Raw genomic sequence first — 25,727 nt, 5'->3', positions numbered from 1 at the left:
ATATTTAAGTCAGAAGCTCAGGGGGTTTCCCAAGCTTGCCAGGTGTCCAGGACTATGGTTTTCCACCCTTCTCTTCATTCCTCAGGTAGGGCAGAGAGGGGTGTGAGTGGAGCCTTTGAACATCTGTGTGAGGCCGGCCAGCTGGGGTGAGAAAACGCACCCAGGGCAGCTTCTTCCTTCCCTCACCTCCTCTTCCAGCCACAAAAGGGGCTGCAGGTGAGCCCCGCCTTAAAGAAGCCCAACACCCACACACCTCACCAATGGAAACTGATCAATTAGAGGGTGATTTTTCACATTACAGAAAGATTGTTAACTTTTCAAAAGGTTTCACCACAGGGTTTCTTTAAATGGTGAGCTCCCCCACTGAATTTAAAGTGTTTGTTTACAGATCATTAACTGCTTGACAGAGAGGTTGGGGAGGGGGTGGAGGAGGAAGCTCTTCAAAGGTAAGATCTTAGAAGCCCTGCCAATTTTCGATGAGCCTGGAAGGGTGATGAAACATCTCTGAAATGATGTCTGTGAGCGAATGGGATTCGCTTTACAGAAACCCATCCTGCCCGTGGCTTTCCAGGAAGCCTTCGTGTTGGTCCAGGGCAGGGATCACGGGACGCTGGTGTGAGGTGGCCGGGTGAGAGCCCTGGCTTTTTCTAGAGTCCTGCTGGTGAGCAGTGGGTGTGAGGCTCTGGCAGGAGGCCCAGCTCTGCCACTGGCCTTCTGGCACAGACAGCAGAGACCTTTTCCCTTGACATTTAGCCTGAGTTTGTGGGAACTTCTCTTCCTGGTTCTCTCTGACCTTCAGCCTCGTTGGGTCAGGACCCGCTGAGGTTTCCTCTTTGACGCTGAGACAGGTGAGCTTTGCAAGACTGAGCCCCAGAGGTTTACACTGATTCTAAGAATGAACCTGCCCACACAGGTCTCTGGATTCCGCCTGATCCCTGCGAGGCACAAAGGGTACAAAGCCCATCGGGCCGGCTTCTGGTAAGGCCCGTAGTAGGTGTCGTAACGGGGTCCAAGACTCCCGTCCTAAATCTTCTCTCAAGGAGACTGCAGGTGGTGTGGGGGACAGGAAAGAGAAGTCATACACATCAGCCAGTCTTCTCTTTTTAAAGATGAGAACGCTTAGAGCCAGAAAGGGGAAGAGACTGACTCAAGGTCAAGAACAGCTGGTGAGTGGCCCAGTTGGGCGCAAAGAACCCAGATTTCTGACTTCGTTCCAGCAGTCTCTCCGAGGAATGAGTCCCTCACATCCTAAAGGAAGAAAAGAATCTGAAGACAGGGTCTGTGGGGCTCACAGAGGAATGCACTGGGCAAGGGCATCTTTAGAAGATAGTTTCCAAATCCCCCAAATCACCTGAAAACTACCTCAAGAAAAGGCAAGCCTGTACACACACAGACACAAACACACACACACACACACACACAAACGCACACGCACACCTCACCATACACAAACAAAATCCTCAAATAAGGACACAGCAGGAATAAGGTGGCCCCACTCCCTGTGGAGAAGAGGAGAGAGAAATAAGAGGGAGATTTTGGAGGAAGGTCTTGTTAATGATTGAAGAGACAAAGAAGTATAGGAAAATCTCCACGTTTTTTGTACAGTCATTTGTTTGAAAATGTGTCAGCAAGCCCATCTTAACCTGGCAATGTTGCAGCTGAAATAGATTATTTAAGCTGGGAGGCAGATTGCAAAGAATGTGGCTATTGGCACTTGTTTGTCTGACTTGGGGGCTAGAACCCAGAGGAGTTGGCCTTGGGAGACCACCCACCATCCATCAGGGGAAGCAAGTCAAGATGGGGAAACAAAGGAGGGCAGATGATCTTGCCCCGAGCGTCACATGCCTGCGTCCCTCGGAAAATGTGGTGTGTGAACATAGGAACTTGGGAAAGGTAAAGACTCCACAGAAGTCCTCGGAGGGCTGTTTAGGTGACCATATCCTCTGTTGTCAACTGAATGGATCAATGCACCATAGTTTGATTAAATGTCACTACACCCCCTGGGCCCCACTTGCTTTGCGCACACTTTGGGCTCTGCTTCTCGCTGGGCATCCATACCTGTGTCTTCTTTTGTCTAGAAAGTCCTTCCTCTTGGCTCTCCAGGCCTGGGTCCTAAGGTACATCTTTCCCAATGCCATTGTCTCTTTCCTAAATGGAAGCCATTTTGCTTCCTTTTGAATTTCCTTCATGGTTTATCTGTGCCTCTCTGATGACACACTTCCTACACTGGAATAGAACGAGTTCTGCCCTAGCCTTCTCTTCTCTACTATAGATGAAGGCTCCTCGAGTCTGGGTCCGAGTTTTCTGTGTGCTAACCAGTGGCTAGCCTGCTGCTTTGGGCATTATAGGCATGTGGTAAATGGTTGCTGAATGTATGCATGAAAGAAAGAATGAATGAATGAATGAATGAATGAATGAAAGAAAGGTGTCTTGGGTACATACATTTTGCATAGTGAAGCACACAGTTAAACCAAGAAAAAAAAAAGAACTGTCTTAAGACAATTTGTCTTTTTTAATGCAGCTGCCCTTCCAGTCTCCTCAATAAGTTCCATCATTCTAAGGCAAAAGCGTAATGTGTAATAAAAATTTATCTAATTCACGATCAAGCAAAAATACTTTGGGCCCAGAGCCAAAGAATATTATTGGAGTGAACTTTTTTCAACACCCTAAATTTAACCAGCTGGAATTCTTTTTTTAAGTACCATCCTATTCAACCTTTTGAAATGAAGGATTTGCCTTTTAGTTGGAAATCTGCATTTCAACACAAAGATGGAACACATTGTCTCTGGCTTAGTTATTCTTCAGAAAAGCAAGCTCTTTTTTTTTTTTTTTGGAATTATATGCTTTGCTTATGTTAAAGACACAGATTGCAGAAAATTTTGTTTAGGCCTGACAGATTGGTGGTGTGCATTTTTTGCATTTTTACAGATAGAGGGGCATGAAAGATGTCATCTCTCCATCTCCCAACTCATAGAGTGAATGCATAGGGTGAGAACTCTTCCAAGGTGAGGTTAGTAATGTGCTGTTTAGATAATCAAGCCTCTGAGGATAGAATTGGTCAATAAAGAAATTGAGTTTTTAAATGAGTGATGGATGAAATTAAAGTCGCTGATGAAATAACAAGGAATGTAAGAACCGTGACCAAGTTTCAGCAAAGAAATTCTGTCGTGTGGTGTCTCTAGAACTCTCCCTTGCTTTCACTTGTATATGATACACTTCTTAAAAGAGCATCACAATTTGGCAAACCCCTCGCTGGTCAAAAAGCAGTGATAGAAAAATGCTCATGGAAATGTTCATTTCCAGAACAAAAGAGAAAGTGATTTTGACAATACTGGAAGGTTAATTAAGATGTCTATTAATTAACGGTGGTATAGCTGGCACATTTCAGTTTAGATCGACATGACTCAAGGTGTAGGCATAGCCCACGTTTGCTCTATAAGACTGAGAAATCACAGAATCTGAGAGAGGGGAGCTGATATCTATCGTAAACGGTGGGTCAAGAACTCGAAGGACCTTCCGTGGATTTGATTTTGGTTAAAGAAGCCTCTAGCTCAGACTACCGTGTTTCCCCGAAAATAAGACATCCTCCGAAAATAAGACCTAGCGCATGGAAAGATAAGACATCCCCTGAAAATAAGACCTAGCACGACTTTGGGAGAAAAAATTAATATAAGACATTGTCTTATTTTGGGGGAAACAGGGTAGCTGCACTGCTGTTATTTTTGTGACTTGGATCTGGTAATATTGAATAAACTGGAATTGGTTCTTCCAGGGAACTTTGCACCCTTCCAGGATGCATTTTAAGTGTAGTCTACAAGTTGGCTGCTGGCTGCGTGGGGAGGAGACTTGAGAATCTTGGAGCTGGAAGGGACCATAAGCGTCCTCACCAATAGAGAGATCCCTCCGTATGATGGTGGGTTGTCATCCTTCCTCTTCTTGAATACCCAACGTGGGAAGTAGGTCATAGTTTCAGAAGGTAGCCATTCCTCTTGGGGACAGCTTGACTTCTTTTGTGCCCTGTCTCATTGGAAAAAACAGGGATGTTATCTAAATATATATATATAAATTCAGCCATAAGGAAACATTGCAGCGTAACAATGCATAAGGCATATCTGAGGCCCCAAGTGGAGATGATGGGTCTGGAGAGACCTTTATGAAACAGAATAAGTTAAGACACCTTTCACCAGAGGAATCAGGGCATTTAAAAGGTTGATTCAGAAAAGGGCCCCATGTCACCTTTGAGTATCCAGAAAGGGAAGCAGGAGTCCAGTTCTAGCACCAGCCATACAGGGTGCCACAGCTGCATCCCTGACATTTTCAGCTTGTATGGGAGCAGTGAGGACACCACCGGTCTGACCTGAGCTGGTTTGGATGTTATGTTGGAGAGGCCGGGCCTGTTTCCTGTCCTGGTCACTGAGGGAGAGGCGAGCCTTGGGTTCCACATGGAGAGAGCCTTAGGGATTTCCCAAGCTTGCTCTCCATCTGACTATCCCAGGCCTAAAGGAGGAGGTTCCCAGATAGAAGGGGAACATCAGACCAGGGGAACATCAGAGCTTCCAGCCTCCGTGCCTTCCCTGCCTAAAGGTGGCACTTGTTATACTGGACTGTGCAGCTGAGTCACTTGTTGAATACAGATTGCTGCACCCCTAACCTTGAATCCTGTTTCTGATTCAGTAGATCTGAGTGGCCTGAGAATGTGCATTTCCAACACATTCCAGGCGATGCTGGTCCTGGGCCTGGGCTTTCGCTGTGAGAACCTGTGCCCTAAGATACCGCCAAGGACATAAAGAGAGCACAGCTGCACCACCCCTTTCCCAGCCAGTCACTGAGCCCGTCCCTCCCCGGGGAGACTTGCTAGGGAGAATGAAAGTGCAGATGGGAGAAGGAGGTCTTCGGCCAGGGGTGGCCTGGGAAGGCAGAGCTGCGCGTTGAGTCTGATGCTCAGAAGCATTAAAATACACGTTCTAACGTGAGACGTCGCTTTTGCCTAAACTGTGATGAAACAATTGAAAGCATCATAGCAAGAAGTTAACCCCTGGGGAAGCTATTAACAGTTTAGCATTTGCAGTTCCTGTGGGAACGTCGATTCTACTTGCAAGGAGAGTGCTGCGGCCGCGTCCAGCGGGAGCGGTGGCCGTCAGCATTGACACTCTTTCTGGAGGAAGAGGAACTCAAGGATGAGTCTGTCTGATAAAGGCAATGGCAATGGCTTGTTAGGCCGCTAGGAATGGTTTGTTCCTCTTCGCTGGCTAGTTCTGTAGGGGAGCAGGGGCAGAGGGTGAGGACAGTGGGGTGTGCCAAGCGTCGCAGGAGGCAGATCAGGTGCTGTTTTCCAATTTTGAAACCAAGTCAGTACCCTTGGACCTTCTGAAAGGCCCACTCTACATCTCTGGGCTGGACTCTTCCCCAAGAGGTTAAAAGAGTTTGTTTCTCCTATTGGGTCTGGAGAAGGAGAGCCCTCCTCATGGCACTACTTGGCCAGTGAAGACCAGAGCAGGACCGACGGAGGGGAGGTGGTAGATGGAAAGAGCAATGGTCATGGGGTCGGAAGGTTAATTCTGATCTTCACTTTGTGTCTAACCAACAATATAGCCGCAGGCCAGTCATTTAATTTCTTAAGGCTGTAATTTCCCCATTTGTAAAAATGAAGGCATAGAGTCCTGGCAGGGTGGCTCAGTGGTTGGAACCATCCCCCTCATGCACCAAAAGCTTGTAGGTTCTATTCCTGGTCAGGCTGTGTATGGGAGGCAACCCATTGATGTTCCTCTCTCACATCGATGTTTCTCTCTTTCCCTTTTAATCTCTCTAAAAACCAATAAAGAAATACATCTTTGGGTGAGGATTAAAAACAAAAAAAAGGCATAGATCATCAAATCTTTTAGTGTTTTTACAACTCAAAAACAAAACAAATAAACAAACAAAAAACCAACCCCCAAAACCAAGGGGTCTGGGGGAAGGGGACATATGTGATACTTTTCAACAATAAAGATTTAAAAAAACAAATCCAAAAACCAAACCAAACCATGGTACCAGAAACTCTGCTCTCTCCTGGGTGAGCCCTCCTGGCACCATGTGGCCTGGTGCTGCGGAGAACTGGCCAGGCTGCTTCCCTGAAGCTCAGCGTGCTCAGGGCCACCAGGGTTGTGGACAGGTCTGCCAACCAGAGACACATGCAGGTGGCCAGGCCTGGATCAGGTGAACCATTCTCCCATTTCTTGCTGGAGGCCGTTGGAGGCACCCAAGGGTCTCTTCCCAGAGTGAGTGGCAGGGAATTTGAAACTGGACTCTGCCTGTCTAACTTCCTTACAAGGTCCAAGTACCTTGTTGCTTTTTATGCTGAGGGTCACAGAGGCACCCCCTGCGACCATTGTGTGGGTCACCTGAGAAGAGGGTTTTAGTCCCAGCGACAAACACTTATTAAAGAGCTGAGGCAAACACGAGGGCAAAAAATGAATTCTCAGATTTCTCGTCGAAAAACGCTACGACGAAATCCGTAGGTAATTCTACCCCGTCCTCTCAATTCATTGAGCATTAGTGGTCAGATGAAGACATACCTATGTTTTGAGTCCCGGCTTCCTCCTGTCGTCGAATCCTTCTGTGGTGTTTGCTTTGCTTGGGGTCAAGGAGGAGGACGTGCCCCTATAGCTGGTCTTGGGCTTGGTGGAGGCTCCCTCGGAGCCTCTCTTTGCAGTTCTGGTAGCAACCGATCGGTGCCGTCCGTCCGGGGAAGAGCTTCCAGGAGCCCCGTGCCATTGTGACCCACTGGGTCCTCGTGAAAGGAAACCTTGTGCCGACTGCCCTGGCTGTTCTTGGTAACATGATCTATGGAAGGAGAGCAGGATGTATTTTACACTGGAGACCTGCTGTCCTAGAGTATAACAACAACACTTTTAAGTGCTCTTAATATTAAGCTAATGGAAAACATACTCTGTTTACTCACCATCAAAGTCTGTTTTTCTTCTCTCTGGCCTCCCCCAGTCATCACACACGGCAAAGCTCTCCTGCTCCATGTGTCCTCCACCCCGCCTCAAGGCTCACCTCTGCATGCGTGGTTAGCTCAAGGTGCACTTGGAAAAGCTGGGCACTCCCCACACACACCATATAATCCCCCAGGTTGCACAAACCAAGTATTTCCTTGCTCACAAAAGGTTCACTGCTAGAAATGCTTGATGGACTGCCAGGTTTATGTTTATTAGCATGAGAAGTCTTTTTTTTTTCCTCGCCAGAGTGCAACAAAGTGCAGTGGGATGGAGAAGGAGGGTCACCTTTCCCGGGTGCCGCTGTATCGGGAGGGTCACTTCACGGGAGGGTTCCTTGGGCTCATGGTGAGAATGCGCCCAAGTTATTTTAATCCCTAAAGTCTAATCTCAATTCTCCACTGTTTTGTGTCTATGTGGGGTACTCCACTGACAGAAGTCCTGGCGTGTGGCTCAACTAAGTCCTGAAGTGCCTCAGCTTTCCCTATCAGCCACAGTGCTGTCATAAACACAGCTTGGGACAAGGGGCATTGGGACAGGGAAGGCAGAGTGGGACTCTGTCTGGAAGGAATGATTCACAAACCCACTCATTTCCTATCAGCATATTGTGTTTTTTTTCCTTGGGCTTGTCTATAAAGTAAATGTATGCACATCAGCCAGCCTTGCAGATAAATCCCCTCTTTTACCAGTCTACCCATACATTACCAGTTTCCCCTTGGTATTTATGTACATCTTATTACAAAACAACCATCAAGCAATAACCAACAAATAAATAAATGAAAGAACCACCCCAATACAAAAAAGAAAACAACGACAACAACAAAAACCCACAACTCACCCTCAGAAACCTCTTACCTTTTGTCAAAAAGACCAAGATTAAAAATTAAACCAAACGGTGAGAAATAACTTTTCGCTGTGTTTTGATACAGGCGTTGGTCCTGCTAACTATCTGCAAAGCTGTTGTTATGAGGTTGGTCTGTTTTACTGGGGTGGAAATGGGATGTTGTGTGGGTTTTCAATGCACCTTGTTCATAGCGTCAGCGCCTGATTCTGGGTTTCTTCCACAGACAAACTTCTGCACTGGAGGGGCCTGTCCTCCCCGCGTTCTGCGCACGGAGCTCTGATCCCCACGCCCGGGATGGGTGCGGAATATGGCCCGCAGGGTATTTGTAAGTTGAGCATTCTTTCTTCTACAAATGTCCATGGGTATAGAGATGAGAGTTTCTGGAAATTACCCTTAACTTTTTATGCACTGAAAGGAGTTACTTCCAAAATAGATTGGCATCCGCACATGTATTATTCCATTACTCACTTGGCACCCAGTCCCCCACTCCCTCCACTCAGTTTTTCCCTCCCCTTTTTTCTTTCCTTCCACACCGAGGGCACGGAGCTGACTGCAGCGCGTCCCTGTGGGTCTCCTCCCCAGGGCCCTGTCTGGCTCCATGGCTGGTAACTGCAAATGTCTGTGTGGTCAGAGCCCTTTTTACTGCTGGATATTCGCTCCCATGGCCTCGTTTAAGACTGGATTATTCCATGGCATACATTTTTAGCAGAGGCCGGAACCAAAGGGAGTCAGTTTAGAGTTACTCTCAAGTTATTCTCATGCATGTTACATATGCATTTACATGTGTATTTAAACATAGTGTATTTTTATATATACGTGGTGCATTATATATGTGCATACATATGTGATTTCTACTTGTTTTTTTCCTAGTTTTAGGGGAAAATGCACAGCATTGTTGCCAAAATTCAAAGATACCACCACTACTACCACTACCACCACCACCACCATCACCACCGCCATAGCTACCACCACCACCACCACCACCACCACAACCACCAACCACTACTTGTTCAAGCCAAATTTTTAGTGGACAACTTCCTATGAAATTTAGATTTATATGTTCATAAAAATGTTTTTTTTTTTTTTTTTTAAAGATATTGTTTTAGAAAGTAATACAGTTTTCTTCTCTGTGTAGGAATAAATGGTATGAATCATGCATGGCTAAAAAGTTAGAGGAGGTAGGGGGGGGAGGCTGATTCCACCCCAGACACACACAAAAAATCAGGTTCAAGATAAAAAGAAGTGTGCTATCTAACTTTTATTTAAGGAAAGCATTTTCATTTTGAAAGTAAATGAAAACTAGCCTGTTGTGGAAAGAAAAAAAGAAAGGGAAAGTGTCATGGAAGAGAATACGGAAGAGCAAGAAGCAGGAGTAGAAGCTGTACAGGGGGCTGGTTTTCAGATGGGAGGGAAACTAGACCTGCTGATGGTGTCTGCAGGGCATGGCATGCACCCTGAGACCAAATTCAAAGCCAGCTGTTTATTTTGGTTAACTCCTAGGTAATCCTAGGTAACAAAGAGTTATTGTGTGAATTTCACAAGCCCTTGGGTCCTGAGGGCTGGGTGGTGCAGGGGTTAAAAGCACCCTCCCCCGACGCGCACACACACCAAGCTGGGCCTAAGCCTGGTTAGGTCACAGATTGAAGAGCTTAGGGGGTTGGACTCATGGTTTCGAGTCCCTACATGCTGACTGGGTGCTGGGTGGGGAGAGCTCTCCTTGTTTGGCTGTGGGTGCTTGGGGCCCCACACTTGGCTGTGGGAACAGAGCCACCTTGGAGGGAGGGGGAAGGAAGGGAAATGGGGCAGCAGAGAGGAGGGTGGAGCTGAGTAGCCAAGGGCTATTGGCCTTGGAATCTGTTTAGTTCTCTCTCTTCCACTAAAGGCAGGGAGTCTGATTTGAGGATGGGAAACTAGGAGCCTGATAGGGAACCCCGGTCCTCCTTGCTTGCTGCAAAGGGAGGGTGCCTAAGTTGCTGGTGCTCATGCTGGCAGGACCAGTTTAGGAGTGACCAGAGCAAGGTATATGGAAATGGGTCATGGTCCAGAAAGCTCTAGCACCACGCGGATCCCGACCCCACTCAGCTGCCTGAGCCAGGCTTTCAGAGCGCTGAGCACTTGTGGCCTCTCTGCTGGTGGGCACAGTCCCACGCCTTAAAACAGCCCCCTCCTGCTCTCCTCTAACCTGGCCCCCACCTTGGCCTGGGGTAAGACCTGGGTTCTGGATTCTAGATTCAGACTTTCCCCTGGACGCGCTTCTGGGTGTATGATGTAGTTAGTCATCACGCTAGGTAACCAGTCAAGCCTGGTGGTAATGAAGACTCACATTCAAGGTCATTCATGCTGGACCTGATAGTTCACAGAGGGCTTTTATGCCCGTCTGTCATTTGAGCCTCACAGTTCTTTAAGGTACTATTTTTACGTTCATTTTACAGATAGGAAACCCAAGGCTGCCCCAGAGCCAGGATCTAGTGGACAGCAGGCCAGGGGCCAACTCTCTTGTCCATCTAAATCCTGAAGCTTTGATTACGTGACTTTTTAATCACCTGACAATCTAGAAATGGGGTCATTTCTTCCCACTCAATAAAAAGAAATAAAATGAAAGCCAGTAGGTGAGCTCATAGCTCATTTTAACCATTTTGATGCCCTGAGTTCCTGTGTGTGTGTGTGTGTGTGTAGGGGGGGGGGGGAGGGGGGAGACTAGGTCTCAGTTTATTGCTCTAAATCAAAACAATCCCTGGGATTGCCCAATGAGGCTCTCAAATTGAGAAGTTGATTTTCATCAGAGTAAATGAAGAATATTATTATATTTTACAAGTCAATAAATCAATGTAGCCCTAATTTTTGCCACGCAGGAAATCAATTCTGGTCTTTCTAAACCATCAAAGATGTTATGAACAAAGTAATTTCACAAATTATGGCGAGTAACACATTTATTGATGACTGCAGTTTAGGAATTTAGAATCTGTGAGCACTGTAATATAATATGGTGCGCAGGCATGAGCCGAGTGAAATACAGATTATATGGGGAAGCCATAATGCATCATTTGCTATTAGTGGACTGGTAATAATTACCAGTTTCAAAGCAGCTCTTTTCATGTAATCTTTAGTCTCAATCGTAACAGCCCTTCTCATTGACATTATGATTACACTAGCTGCCCTCGTGATCTAGAATAGCTAGTTGATGGGAATACTAAAATGCAGTAGTGAAAACGGTATGTTGTGTGCTCATTAGAAGATAAAATGCCATTTTCTCTGACCTGATGTATGGGAGAGAGGGGAAGGTAACAGCACACATGTTAACGTGATCACAAACGCTGGCTCTGAAAACTAAATTTTAGGATGCTCAGGGCAGCAAAATAAAAGGGGCTTTTTCACGTAAGCCTTTTTGATAGGATACAGAGGTGCTCCTTGAAGATCTATAGAGATCTTGGCGATTAAATCAGTGGCCACATCCATGGTGCAGGGGTCCAAGTGCTGGTTTTCTATAGAATATTATAAGGTAAAATATGGTTTTAAGGCATGTGGAGTGATGAAAGTGTTAAGGACTTGCTTCCGCTCACAAGTCCTCTATTTTACTTACCCAACTCAGATTGTCAGGCTAAATGTATGATAATAACATGGAGTCCTAGAGAGGCAAAGGAGAAAGCCACAGAGGGTCAGTGTAGTTGGAATCAGGATCGTTTTTTCCCCCTATCTGTTTAGGACTCAAGTAAAAAAAAAAATTATGAAAATACTCTCAATGATGCTTTTTATTTCCCTTTGAAGAGAGGAGGCAAACAAAATAGGCAGATAATGTGATACTAATGTCAGCGTTTTCTTTCAGAATCTCTCTGCCTTTTTTTCTCCCTCCACATTAAGCAAATGTTTCAAACCTAATTTTGGTATCTTATCATCTAATCTTGTTAAAGAAATTTGCCCAGGAGTGGGGTATATTGAGTGAGATTATAAATGCATTGTAAAGTGAATTGCAAGGTCAGGGCAGGGAGTCCATTATTCAGACAAGTGCCTGCGCGAGGCTGGCTTGTTTCGGAGGAGGAGTGTTTGGGGCTTCAGAGAAGGCCCTGCCAGCTTTCCTTCCTGACTTGCTAAATGGAGGAATCATATCTGATTAATTCCTCATTCCCACTCTAGCCCATGTATGAATTTTTTTTCCTTATTAAGAAGTTACTAGCCAATGCTTTTCAGGAACCCCTCTGGCCCCTCTTCTGAGAGAAGGGCTGACACTTGTTATTTCTCATTGGTGTTTCATACACTGTCTCCTTGGGAATTCCTGGTGGGAAATTTTCTTGTTTCTCCTCCTGTCTTTGGCCCACCGACATTCGTGCCCTCTTTCATACTGCAGTTGACTGGTAAACTGTGAGCTACTCCCTTGGCGTGTCTGTGCTGTTGTTGTTGTTTTTAAATTTAGCTATCTCCAAAAATGAATGATCGTGAAGTCAAGCTGGCCCCCTCTTTGCCAAAGTGGCATTTACCACTCTCGGGTTCTTTTCAACGAGAGAGAAATAATGTGACTTAAGCAGGGCCCCTCTCCAGACGGCTTGGCTACTAGCCAAGGAGTTGACTAGCTGAACTGTGTCTTTCTGTTTCTTTCTCAACTGGAGCTGAGGCTCAGCCGAGGGCGGGCGCAGGATGTTGTATAATTTGGTTCACGTTGTTAGCCTCTCAAAATAATGAGGAGGAGGATAGTGTAGCATTTCTCAGCCTGCTGCTGGTCATGGTGCTGGCTGCTCTAGCCGTTATTAAACTAGGATGCCGTGTCTGCGCACGTGGGCACGAGCCTCTGCCCCTAACTTCGAGGCTTGCGTTTGTTTGCCTGGGGGACAACGCCTTGAGATGTGACACGGCCTTTTGTTTAAAACCGAATTAAATTTATATCTTCTGAGATTTCTCACAACATCCCCTGAGATAAAAACGAGAGTGCTCCCGGGGCACCAAGGAATCAGAATTGGGACTCACTGACCCTCACCCAGGCTGGGATGTGAGAATGTTGCTAGTCTCTCTTCCATGGCATTATTTCTGAGAACCTTCTCATTTAAAAAAATAAAATAAAATAAAATCAACAATTAGTGTGTTTCAGGCTAAGATTAAAAGCATCTCTGGGGCCACAGAGGATTGTAATGAGTTGACCTTCTCTTTTTTTTGATATCTCCATGAAATGATTGCCTGTTTAGAAAGTTCACCTGCCACCCGGGGGGCGGGCTGGGTGGGTGGGGGGGGGAATTAGATTGATGGGATTCAGGGAGCAGAAAAGTTTCCCTTAGGTCATCTTGTCCAAGTCTCTCACTTAACAAACGAGAAAGCAGGGGGGCATGAGATGAAATGGCTTCCCCAAACCACAGCTGGTGACAGACCGGAAAGTTCAGAACATGTTGCTAAGGTTCTCTAGGCTGTAGGGATTGTCCTTCTCAGGTTTGAACTGGTCTAGATTCTTTCTGCTTTGGAGACTGGATTTAAAATCCCTAGAACTGAGTTAAATGGCAGGAAGACTGATTCGGCAAGTATTTATTGGGCCCCAACCACCGGATACACCAGGCACTGTGTAGGCACAGGGGCATAGGTCAGGGAGGGCTCAGGCCTCGGCATTGGGAGCTGGGGGCAGGGAAGGCTGGAGGTGGAACATAAATAAGCAATTGCTGATACCCTCCTCGGTGATTAAACATTGATGTCGGTGTTGTATTATTTTGCAGGTAAAGATGAGCCCAGCAGCTACACATGTACAACTTGCAAACAGCCATTCACCAGTGCATGGTTTCTCTTGCAACACGCACAGAACACTCATGGATTAAGAATCTACTTAGAAAGCGAACACGGAAGTCCCCTGACCCCGCGGGTTGGTATCCCTTCAGGACTAGGTGCAGAATGTCCTTCCCAGCCACCTCTCCATGGGATCCATATTGCAGACAATAACCCCTTTAACCTGCTCAGAATACCGGGATCAGTATCCAGAGAGGCTTCCGGCCTGGCCGAAGGGCGCTTTCCACCCACTCCCCCCCTGTTTAGCCCACCACCAAGACATCACTTGGACCCCCACCGCATAGAGCGCCTGGGGGCGGAAGAGATGGCCCTGGCCACGCATCACCCGAGTGCCTTTGACAGGGTGCTGCGGTTGAACCCAATGGCTATGGAGCCCCCCGCCATGGATTTCTCTAGGAGACTTAGAGAGCTGGCAGGGAACACGTCTAGCCCGCCGCTGTCCCCGGGCCGGCCCAGCCCCATGCAGAGGTTACTGCAACCCTTCCAGCCAGGTAGCAAGCCGCCGCCCTTCCTGGCGACGCCCCCCCTCCCTCCTCTGCAGTCTGCCCCTCCTCCCTCCCAGCAGCCCCCGGTGGTCAAGTCCAAGTCGTGCGAGTTCTGCGGCAAGACGTTCAAGTTCCAGAGCAACCTGGTGGTGCACCGGCGCAGCCACACGGGCGAGAAGCCCTACAAGTGCAACCTGTGCGACCACGCGTGCACGCAGGCCAGCAAGCTGAAGCGCCACATGAAGACGCACATGCACAAGTCGTCCCCGATGACGGTCAAGTCGGACGACGGCCTCTCCACGGCCAGCTCCCCGGAGCCCGGCACCAGCGACCTGGTGGGCAGCGCGAGCAGCGCGCTCAAGTCCGTGGTGGCCAAGTTCAAGAGCGAGAGCGACCCGGGCGGCCTGATCCCCGAGAACGGGGACGAGGAGGACGACGAGGAAGAGGAGGAAGAGGAGGAAGAGGAGGAAGAGGAGGAGGAGGAGCTGGCCGAGGAGAGCGAGCGCGTGGACTACGGCGGCTTCGGGCTGAGCCTGGAGGCGGCGCGCCACCACGAGAACAGCTCGCGGGGCGCCGTGGTGGTGGGCGTGGGCGACGAGGCCCGCGGCCTGCCCGACGTGATGCAGGGCATGGTGCTGAGCTCCATGCAGCACTTCAGCGAGGCCTTCCACCAGGTCCTGGGCGAGAAGCATAAGCGCGGCCACCTGGCCGAGGCCGAGGGCCACAGGGACACGTGCGACGAAGACTCGGTGGCCGGCGAGTCGGACCGCCTCCTAGACGATGGCACTGTGAACGGCCGCGGCGGCTGCTCCCCGGGCGGCGAGCCGGCCTCCGGGGGGGCCCTGCTGTCCAAGAAGCTGCTGCTGGGCAGCCCCAGCTCCTCGCTGAGCCCCTTCTCCAAGCGCATCAAGCTCGAGAAGGAGTTCGACCTGCCCCCGGCCGCCGCGATGCCCAGCACGGAGAACGTGTACTCGCAGTGGCTGGCGGGCTACGCGGCCTCCCGGCAGCTCAAGGATCCCTTCCTCAGCTTCGGGGACTCCAGACAATCGCCTTTCGCCTCCTCGTCGGAGCACTCCTCGGAGAACGGGAGCTTGCGCTTCTCCACGCCGCCCGGGGAGCTGGACGGAGGGATCTCGGGGCGCAGCGGCACGGGAAGTGGAGGGAGCACGCCCCATATTAGTGGTCCGGGCCCGGGCAGGCCCAGCTCAAAAGAGGGCAGACGCAGCGACACTTGTGAGTACTGTGGGAAGGTCTTCAAGAACTGTAGCAATCTCACTGTCCACAGGAGAAGCCACACGGGCGAAAGGCCTTATAAGTGCGAGCTGTGCAACTATGCCTGCGCCCAGAGTAGCAAGCTCACCAGGCACATGAAAACGCATGGCCAGGTGGGGAAGGACGTTTACAAATGTGACATTTGTAAGATGCCTTTTAGCGTGTACAGTACCCTGGAGAAACACATGAAAAAATGGCACAGTGATCGAGTGTTGAATAATGATATAAAAACTGAATAGAGGTATATTAACACCCCCCACGCCCCCCTCACTCCCACGTGACACCTCCTTTTTTTGCATCACCCCCTTCCCCATCGCCCCCCTCCAGCCCCACTCCCGGTAGGATGTTTTTTTTTTCTTCCTCCTAGTCCCATGTGATTTAAACAAACAAGCAAGCAAGCAAGCAAACAGAAGTAACGGAAACTAAGAATATGAGAGTGCTTGTCACCAGCACACCTGTTTTTTTTTTTTTTTTCTTTTTCTTTTTTCTTTTTTCTTTTTTTTCTTTATGTTCTCACCGTTTGAATGCATGATCTGTATGGGGCAATACTATTGCATTTTACGCAAACTTTGAGCCTTTCTCTTGTGCAATAATTTACATGTTGTGTATGTTTTGTTTTTTTTTTAAAACGTAGACAGCATGTATGGTATGTGATGGCTATTTTAAATTGTCCCCGATTCGTTGTTGAGCAAAAAATGTTGCTGTTTCCAGTTCCGTTCTGAGAGAAAAAGAGAGAGAGAGAGAGAGAGAGAGAGGGAAAAAAAAGACCATGCTGCATACATTCTGTAATACATATCATGTACAGTTTTATTTTATAATGTGAGGAGGAAAAACAGTCTTTGGATTAACCCTCTATAGACAGAATAGGTAGTGCTGAACGAAAATCTCTATGAGCTACATGTCTGTCTCTAAAGGGTTAAATGTATTAATTGGAGAGGGAAAAAAAGGCCTTGAATTGACAAATTAACAGAAAAAACAACAACACAAGTTTATTCTATCATTTGGTTTTAAAATATGAGTGCCTTGGATCTATTAAAACCACGTTGATGGTTCTTTCTACTTGTAATAAACTTATAGCTTAATTCTGCATTGGTGAGGTAATAAACCTTAGGACCTAACATATAATTCTTATATTTCTCACAACAATGGCTACCTAAAAATATGACCCATTATGTCCTAGTTAATCATCATTTTCCCTTTAGTTTAATCTTGTAAGCAAAACTGATTATACCAGTATAAAAGCTATTTTGCTCCTGGTGAGAGCTTAAAAGGAATGGGCTGTTTTGCCCAAAGTTTTTTTTTTTTTGTTTCTTTTTAAATGATGATTACATCGAATGTGTAATGTGCAAAGCCCTGGAATATAATTAAATACACGAGTAAGGAATTCATTTCATGAAGATACTTGTTTTAAATAATGTCTTTTAAAAGAATTCTGGCACCGGAAGAAATAGATCCAGATCCACTTGGTTGTCAAAAGGACAATCACACAATAAACTTCAAGACCTCGTAGACCATATTAAAAAGAAGAGGCTGACCATGAGGTTTGACAGAGGGTAACAGAGGAGGGGGAAAAAAGTGATTTATTAGCACAACGTGGTACTATTTGCCATTTTAAACTAGAACAGGTGTATAAGCTAATATTGATACAATGATGATTATCAATTCTTACGATGCATTGAAATGTGACATTCTTAAAAAAGAAGAGTTTTAAGAGTAGCAGTATATATGTCTGTGCTCCCTAAAAGTTGTACTTCATTTCTTTTCCATACACTGTGTGCTATTTGTGTTAACATGGAAGAGGATTCATTGTTTTTTATTTTATTTTGAAAATTTCTTTCTTTCTTTCTTTTTTTATTTTTTTTTATTTTTTATTAAGCTAGCATCTGCCCCAGTTGGTGTTCAAATAGCACTTGACTCTGCCTGTAATATCTGTATCTTTTCTCTAATCAGAGATACAGAGGTTGAGTATAAAATAAACCTGCTCAGATAGGACAATTAAGTGCACTGTACAATTTTCCCAGTTTACAGGTCTATACTTAAGGGAAAAGTTACAAGAATGCTGAAAAAAAAAAAAAATTGAACACAATCTCATTGATGAGCATTTTTTTAAAAAACTAAAAAAAAAAAAACCTTTGCCAGCCATTTACTTGACTAATGAGCTTACTTACTTGGACTCAACATTGCAAGCGCTGTGAATGGAAAACAGAATACACTTAACATAGAAATGAATGATTGCTTTCGCTTCTACAGTGCAAGGATTTTTTTGTACAAAACTTTTTTAAATATAAATGTTAAGAAAAAAATTTTTAAAAAACACTTCATTATGTTTAGGGGGGGGGACTGCATTTTAGGGTTCTATTGTCTTGGTGGTGTTACAAGACTTGTTATCCATTTAAAAATGGTAGTGGAAATTCTATGCCTTGGATACACACCGCTCTTCAGGTTGTAAAAAGAAAAAAAAAATACATTGGGGAAAGGTTTAAGATTATATAGTACTTAAATATAGGAAAATGCACACTCATGTTGATTCCTATGCTAAAACACATTTATGGTCTTTTTCTGTATTTCTAGAATGGTATTTGAATTAAATGTTCATCTAGTGTTAGGCACTATAGTATTTATATTGAAGCTTGTATTTTTAACTGTTGCTTGGTCTCTTAAAAGGTATCAGTGTACCTTTTTTGGTAGTGGAAAAAAAAAAAAAGACAGGCTGCCACAGTATATTTTTTTAATTTGGCAGGATAATATAGTACAAATTATTTGTATGCTTCAAAAAAAAAAAGAAAAAAAAAGAGAGAGAGAGAAAAACAAAAAAAGTGTGACATTGTACAAATGAGAAGCCATATAATGGCCGTTTGGGGGAGCCTGCTAGAATGTCACACGGATGGCTGTCATAGGGGTTGTACATATCCTTTTTTGTTCCTTTTTTCCTGCTGCCATACTGTATGCAGTACTGCAAGCTAATAACGTTGGTTTGTTATGTAGTGTGCTTTTTGTCCCTTTCCTTCTATCACCCTTACATTCCAGCATCTTACCTTCATATGCAGTAAAAGAAAGAAAGAAAAAAAAAGGAAAAAAAAAAAAAAACCCACAATGTTTTGCAGTTTTTTTCATTGCCAAAAACTAAATGGTGCTTTATATTTAGATTGGAAAGAATTTCATATGCAAAGCATATTAAAGAGAAAGCCCGCTTTAGTCAATACTTTTTTGTAAATGGCAATGCAGAATATTTTGTTATTGGCCTTTTCTATTCCTGTTAATGAAAGCTGTTTGTCATAACTTGAAATTTTATCTTTTACTATGGGAGTCACTATTTATTATTGCTTATGTGCCCTGTTCAAAACAGAGGCACTTAATTTGATCTTTTATTTTTCTTTGTTTTTATTATTTTTTTTTTATTTGGATGACCAAAGGTCATTACAACCTGGCTTTTTATTGTATTTGTTTCTGGTCTTTGTTAAGTTCTATTGGAAAAACCACTGTCTGTGTTTTTTTTGGCAGTTGTCTGCATTAACCTGTTCATACACCCATTTTGTCCCTTTATTGAAAAAAATAAAAAAAAATTAAAGTACACAATGTAAGCTTCTTGTGTCCTCATTTGACACACTCTGTAAATTACTTTCAAGAAAATAACAAGTTTTAAGAGAAGGCCAGTCAGTCTTTTTCAGGATTATTTCTATGGGCATTTTGATGCATGTATTATACCCTAAAGGAACATAAAATACTTACTATATTAAAATAGATATATCTCAAACTATGGAAATAGTTTTTAGACTTTATAGTTCTAGAATAATTTTCAAGAAACGGAAGGTGTTTTCAGTCTGATATTAAAAACTTGCAGTAATCCATTCAGATATAAAGAAAAAAACAACATAATAGTAATAGCATCTTAAGCTTTGATTTCTTTTAGATTTTTTTTTTTGCTGTTCTTATTGTCTAAAAGTTCTCTTCTATTCTCTCATTCTCATCCTACCTTAGAGCATAATGTAAACAAGTTTATAATGTTATTTTTTAAAAAAGGAATCAGCTTTTTTGTCCCCACATAAAGTCTTTCCTTGTGTCAAAAAGGAACACCCCCTGCCAAATGTAAAAATCCAGAAATGAAGGCATCAGGGGAAAAAGAGAGAGAGAGAAAAGAATGAAAGCAGTAACCAGATGTGGCCAAATCTGTGGAATCAGCCACTGATTTTCTGAGATGTGTGGTGGTTTGCCTTGTGATTCTGAGATCCACCATTAATTCTGCCAGTTTTGTGTCCTGGCAGAATTAATGGTGGATACTGTATACTTGTATGTTCAGATTCCTTAAATCAAATGGCAGATAGGGAGGGGATGCAAACATCTGGTGATAAATCACAGACTGTGTTTGAGTCACATGATCCCAAAGTGAAATAAATTTGTGGGGAGACAGGTTCTTCAGGGTTCTTAGTCTCCTGACTTATCAAGGCCCTCTTCTAAAAAACTGTTTCTGAAGTTGAACAGGATAGATCTCCTAGGCATTTTTATAGGGTCTTCCTGGCTGTTGCAAGTTAGGGTGGGAATGCCTCTCAATCAATTATCTTTTGGTCAATCCACAGATTTATGAAACGAAACATCATCTTGGAACAGCAAGTTAGGTCTATTTTTCAGGTCCCCCAGCCCCTTAGAAATCTGTGTTGTCAGTCTTACAAATACTGCCTGATGCAGCATCTATTTGCTTTATTACAACACACATTTCTGCGATACCGTCCCCCCATTTCCAGTGTAGACAAATGGGCACAACGTTGTTTTTATTCTTGTAAAAACCGAAGCAAGCTGTTCTGTTGTCTTCTGTGGTAGCATTTTTTTTCTGTGGCTCAGTTCTGATGCCAGGGTGCCTGCGAGGTGGCCTTTCATGTAAAGCCTTTTATAGGAGGCAAGAGCAGTCTTATCTTTCTAAATAAAGAGAAAGTAGTAGGGTGTTTGTTTTTTTTAAAGCCTGTTTGGGTGGGAAGCGGAGAGTGGAGGCAGAGAGAAGTCTAGTAAGAGGGGATCTGGAGAGCTGGGATGGGGTGGGATGGGGCAGGGCTGGTGGCTTGTAGAACTTGATAATTGGCAATGAGCAAAGGGCAGATATATGTGTTTTAGATTAGGTTACTTCATGACTGAATCCAGAATGCTGTTTGAGACAGAACTATTCCCCAGCGCCAGGACAGTTTTTAGACATGGTGGCTTCTGCTCCACCATATTAAATGTCTTTAAAACCGCTGTGTGTCCCTATTACTATTTTATTGGGAGCGATGAGTGCAGCTGTGCACGTTTTATATACAGTATTTATATTAATTTCTCGGTATATGAGGCTTTTAGTGTAATTAGGTTTTGCGTCCTGGCAGAATTAATGGTGGATACTGTATACTTGTATGTTCAGGTTTCTTAAATCAAATGGCAGATAGGGAGGGGATGCAAACATCTGGTGATAAATCACAGATTGTGTTTGAGTCACATGATCCCAAAGTGAAATAAATTTTTGGGGAGACAGGTTCTTCAGGGTTTTTAGTCTCCTGACTTATCAAGGCCCTCTTCTAAAAAACTATTTCTGAAGCTGAACAAACAACAGAAGCAGGAAAACCTAGACAATAAGAATATAACTTATAAATGGCATCTTTTATCCAGAACCCTAAAGTTAAAAATATCAATGCAAAATAACCAAAAAATCCCCCACATTTTCAACAGTAAGATGAATTCATGATATCCTTTTTAAAATGAGAGAATTCTATGAACATTGACATTTTTCAAAAATTTCAAATAACGTTGTAGGACATTCCCAATGTGCTGATGCAATGTCCTCTATATACCTGAACTGCCACTGATAAAGAAGGGCCCTTTTTTATCTTCCATTTTGAGAACAACTTAATAAACAGGAATACGGCAGGTGTTATTTCTCACAGACTTTAACCCAGAAACTCAATACAAGGACTATCTTCATCCCGAGACCATTTATTAGCGTCCGTTTAGGACCTCCAGGACTGACGAGCCCATTTTAACATTTGCTAAGAAGTGAGGTTTACACTTGCTTCTTGGTTTGTAACAGCCATGGCAGAAAGTGTGAAGTAGTCGAGTTTTTCCCATGGCATTCTGTGACAGAGCTGTTTATTTAAATACCACTTTTGTATATGCAATAAGTGCATACTGTATATATTCATAATGCTAGAAGTGAGAATTTGAAAGGAAGTGGCAGTGAGGGTTAGCTATTTCGTTTAGAGAAATAAGGAAATGAGGTGGCTTATTCACAGGTACTCCCAAGTTTGGGGAAAGGTACTGGGATATTTCAAGCCTTCCTGAAAAGATCCCATCCTCTCCTGTTTCAAACGCTTTACTCATGGAGAGTGAGGGAGGAAATACGGGTTTTCTGTTTTTAAACCCTTCCTCCACTCCCTACACACACACACACACACACACACACACACACACACACACACGATTTCTATGACTGTGCTGTAATCCTGTCTTCTTCATGATGATGCTGTTACTCTGTTGTCCCCGCAGCTAATGTGCTCAAGAATGTACCCATCCCATTCTCTCTTGTTCCTTTTTGTTTTCATCTTCCCCAGAAAACTTCCCTTTTAAGAAAGAAAAATTGTGGGAATGTTACTGAGATGAGGATGGAATTGGCAGTGTTCTTTAAACTGCTTGGAAAAAAACAATGTTTATTTGAAAGACTGTTAACTTTCAAAAGGCACAAGCCACTTAGCAAATGTCCTAAGTGTCTCCTAAGGCCCTGAAGCTCCCGATTACAAACAAATGAACTCATATTTAGAGAAATGGACATCAGAACACATAGGCAGAATGGGATTACATACGTTTATTCCAGGGCTGTGACAGCTACAGACTGTAGACATGGGTTGTTGGGTATCACTTTTTTTCTTTTTCTGTCATCTTGTTATCTCATTAGCCCACTGTTTCACTTAGCAAAACACATGGCCAGTGAATCAGCCTTTAGGGGGATGGGCCTGTTTCTCTCTCTCTCTCTCTCTCTCTCTCTCTCTCTCTCTCTCTCTCTCTCTCTCTCTCTCTTTCTCTGTGTGTGTCATCTATGGTCATAGGATGCGATTAATTCTCCTTTTCAAATGGAAAAGAAAACTAATACAGTTCACGTGGGTTATTGTATTTCAACCCTAAACGCAATGCAGTGGTTGGTCCAAATACTGGTTTTCCTTCCTGTAAAGTGGCAAAGACTACTTAAAGAGGGCAAATATCAGGTCTTTATCAAACAGCAGAAAAGGCAATCTAAGAATTTCTCTAAAGTCTACCCTTTAAACTTACAGGGAGCCCCAACCTACAGGGGGCTTCGCTTTTACGTAACAGTGAGCGTGGTGCATGCCCATGCTATGCTTTGTCTGTTAGGGTTTTAAATATCGGTAGCAGGTCTGACAAAGGGGTTTGATGGGGGCCTCAACGACAATGACTTAGGGCTGGACTGGGAACCGGATTCCCAGGGCCCACCTGGACACAGCAGGCCCCTCAGCCCAGGTCTCCACCACTCAGGATTCCTGTGAGCAGCTGAGCTCCAGACCCTGAGCCTCCTGCGGAGCCAAGTCAGGGGAGAGGAGGCCCCAGGCCCCTGCTTCAGGTCGCCATGGCAACGAGGCCTGGAATGCCACAGTGGTAGCCCTCTTCCTCGGCACATCCACACCCGGACTCCCAGTTCTGCTGCTTCAAGTCAATGTACACAGCAAGGGAGGAACCCCGGAGGAAAATAACTCCCATCTTCCCTTCACCATTGCCTTTCCCCCCTTAACAAAGAAAAAGAAAAATAAAAAAAAAGAAAGAAAAGAAAAGAAAGAAAAGAAAACTGCATGTTTGAAAGAAACTACAGGCAGTTTTTGGTGCAATTTGGGAGCAACTGTGTTGGGCTCTGGCTTTCCCCTTCAGAGATTTGTTCGCCTCTTGTAACTCGTTGGCTGCTTTGACGTTGAACTTGATGACATTTCATGTTTTCGTTGTGCTGCTTTTACATCAATTTTGATTTTTCAGTTTCTTTATGATTTTATTATTATTTTAAGGAAATGTCCCCCTTCCCTCCTTCCTCCCCTGTTCTCCTCAACCAAGGGACCGTTTCCCACTCAAGTTTCCTCAGTCACAAGGGAGAGTGTTTCCTTCCAGGTGTGTCCCCAGGGGAGCAGGACTTCCATATGATCGGGTAGAGGGTCTGGGTCCTTTGGGGGAAGGCACTTGGAGTAGAGATTGGGGGCGGGAAGGAGGGGGATGGAGTTTGAAATCATGTTTAAGATGCCGGTGGCTCCACCTGTGGCTGGTTTAAGTTATGAGTGTGAAAAGCGAGTTAGAGAACAGAAAAATCGCTGGGCCAAGTCACACCTGTACCTTTTTTTCTCCCCCCCCCTCCTCTGTCTCCATCCTCCTTCTAGGTTCTTCACACACCCCCATTCGGCGTAGTGTCCCGAGAGCTCAAGATGTGTGGCAGTTTTCGGATGGAAGCTCGCGAGCCCTTAAGTTCTGAGAAAATTTGAAGCCCCCAGGGGCGGGGTGGACGCGTGCCGCCCGGCGACATCTGCGTGGTCTGTCGTCCTGCTAGTGTGTGGTGTTTTCTGACAGTAGCCTCCGAGAAGCCGTGTGCGAAGACAGAGTCCTCCTGCAGAGGCCTTCTTCCTGCCTGGGCCTGCAGCGCCATTTTATTTATATTTTTTAATAAAAAGCAAAAGCAAAAAAAACAGACCCATCTTGGAATAGTGAACCAGTCCCCCATAGAGAGGGCCCCTCGGACCCACGCTGCCCCAGTGACGTCCTGGCCCTTTTGAAACCAGCCAACCCAACTCCCCATCTTGTGGAAATGAGCATGAGCCCCCTGACCCCTTGTTTCTATACATTCTATGTTGTCTTTTAAAAAGTGTGCTTAACATGGACACCAATAAATGTTGGAGCTTTAGGTGGTGTTTTCTTTTTCTTTGATTATTAATGTTGATAAAGACAAGGCAGCTGCTGATAACTTTGTATTTCTGTATGCCCCTTTCCTGCAGACACCCCTTGGGTGGGTAGGATGGACAGACTTGAGGAATGGGTAGGAGGTGTACGAGGGGAAATAGGTTACTGCATATTGGGTGGCATAAATTTTCAAGGAGAAGCGACATGCAAAACTTGGGGATAAATCATAGTGATATCATAATTAATGTAGTAGTAGTAGTAGTATTGCTGTTTATTAATGCTGAAGTGTGGTTTTCCTAACTGTCTGACTTATAATTTGCATACCATTAAATAATGCATAATATGGCACGCTGAATTCTGTTTTTCAAATATATGCTTTTGGTGGCTACCATGCAGGATTTGAATTTGTCTTTTAATTTAGCTCAAGAAAGATAACGTCACTGGGTTAGTGGTAAATCACAAGGAAGGTGGCAAATGTCACGTGTTGCTTATTAGATATTCTTGTTTTAGGTTCCCAAACCTTTGGCAAATATATCTTAATGCAGACAAGCAAACACACATAAAACTTCTTTATTACTTATATCAAGAAATTTAGAACAGATTTTTATAAGGGGGGAAATTTTAGGAGGAAAGAGCACACTACTGTAATGATAGTAATGTCCCATTACTTAGAAATCAGTGACACAAATAAGTTATGTTTGCGGACAGGTGATAAAGACTCCTTTTGGCCCAGTTAATTTGAAAAAGAACTTTTTTTCAATTTGGTGTTTTCTATTGCCTAGAGATCCAGAAGCGAACTAGAAACCATATAGCATATTGAAATAGGTTTATAAATAATAAAACCCGTGTGTTGTAGATTTACATATTGGCTGTGCATGTGTGTGTATGTGGGAAATCATACCCACTCACCCCCTGGCTAGATTACCTCACCTTGTGAGAAGATAACAACATTACTGGCAACCGGATTCCTTTCTGCTTATTTATTCACCATAAATAGTGACTCCTTTCAGTATACTTTCTGTAGTGCTTTCATGTACATTGTTTCATCTTACCCTCATTGGGACCGATCTCACAACCTCCACTTCCGGATGAGGAGGGTGAGGCTCCCCCAGGTTAAGGGGCTTGCCTGAGACCAGGTCAATAAGGGGAGGGAGAGCCCAGCAGCCAGGCGTTCTGAGATTGAGTTTCAGAACTGATTCCATTCAACTCTGTAACTGGTCAAAGGGAATGTCCCTCCCTGTGCTGTTAGCACACATGCCATGCGTGTTCATCCACCCACACGTATGGCTCACGTGCACACATACACATCACATCAAGGATGTCCATTGGTAAGGGCATGCGCAGTTGTCTCTTCCGGCCAACAGCTGTGTGCACCGCAGGAGCAAGGTTCCCTCCTTGCCATCTTTCCCCAGTGACTTCCCCATGACAAAAACAATACCCTGACTGACTGGGTGGCCTGGATGCCTTTCTGAGATGTCTTCACACCTAGGTGACATCGTA

The 25,727-nt window shown here is 44.8% G+C and overlaps 1 protein-coding gene across 7 annotated transcripts in view; it reads left to right on the top strand.

Annotated features, from left to right (window-relative positions):
- The window catches only part of BCL11A (BCL11 transcription factor A), a 101,312-nt gene extending 77,081 nt beyond the window's left edge, over positions 1-24,231 (top strand). For 4 of the 7 annotated variants that reach the window (XM_084901068.1, XM_084901071.1, XM_084901073.1 and 1 more), the window contains 3 exons: positions 8,045-8,146; positions 13,509-15,573; positions 23,714-24,231. In XM_084901068.1, the coding sequence (XP_084757194.1) occupies positions 8,045-8,146; positions 13,509-15,571 (2,165 nt within the window). In that variant the 3' untranslated portion in view covers positions 15,572-15,573; positions 23,714-24,231. The remainder of the gene's footprint in view (positions 1-8,044; positions 8,147-13,508; positions 15,574-23,713) is intronic. The other 3 variants (XM_084901070.1, XM_084901069.1, XM_084901074.1) reach the window with 3 other exon arrangements.
- Positions 24,232-25,727: the final 1,496 nt, after the last annotated feature.

This window comes from Pipistrellus hanaki (genome assembly GCF_964339955.1).
Source record: "Pipistrellus hanaki genome assembly, chromosome: 12".
Classification (NCBI taxonomy): domain Eukaryota; kingdom Metazoa; phylum Chordata; class Mammalia; order Chiroptera; family Vespertilionidae; genus Pipistrellus; species Pipistrellus hanaki.
The sequence above is the reverse complement of the archived record's forward strand: the minus strand, read 5'-3'. Positions and strand labels throughout refer to the sequence as shown.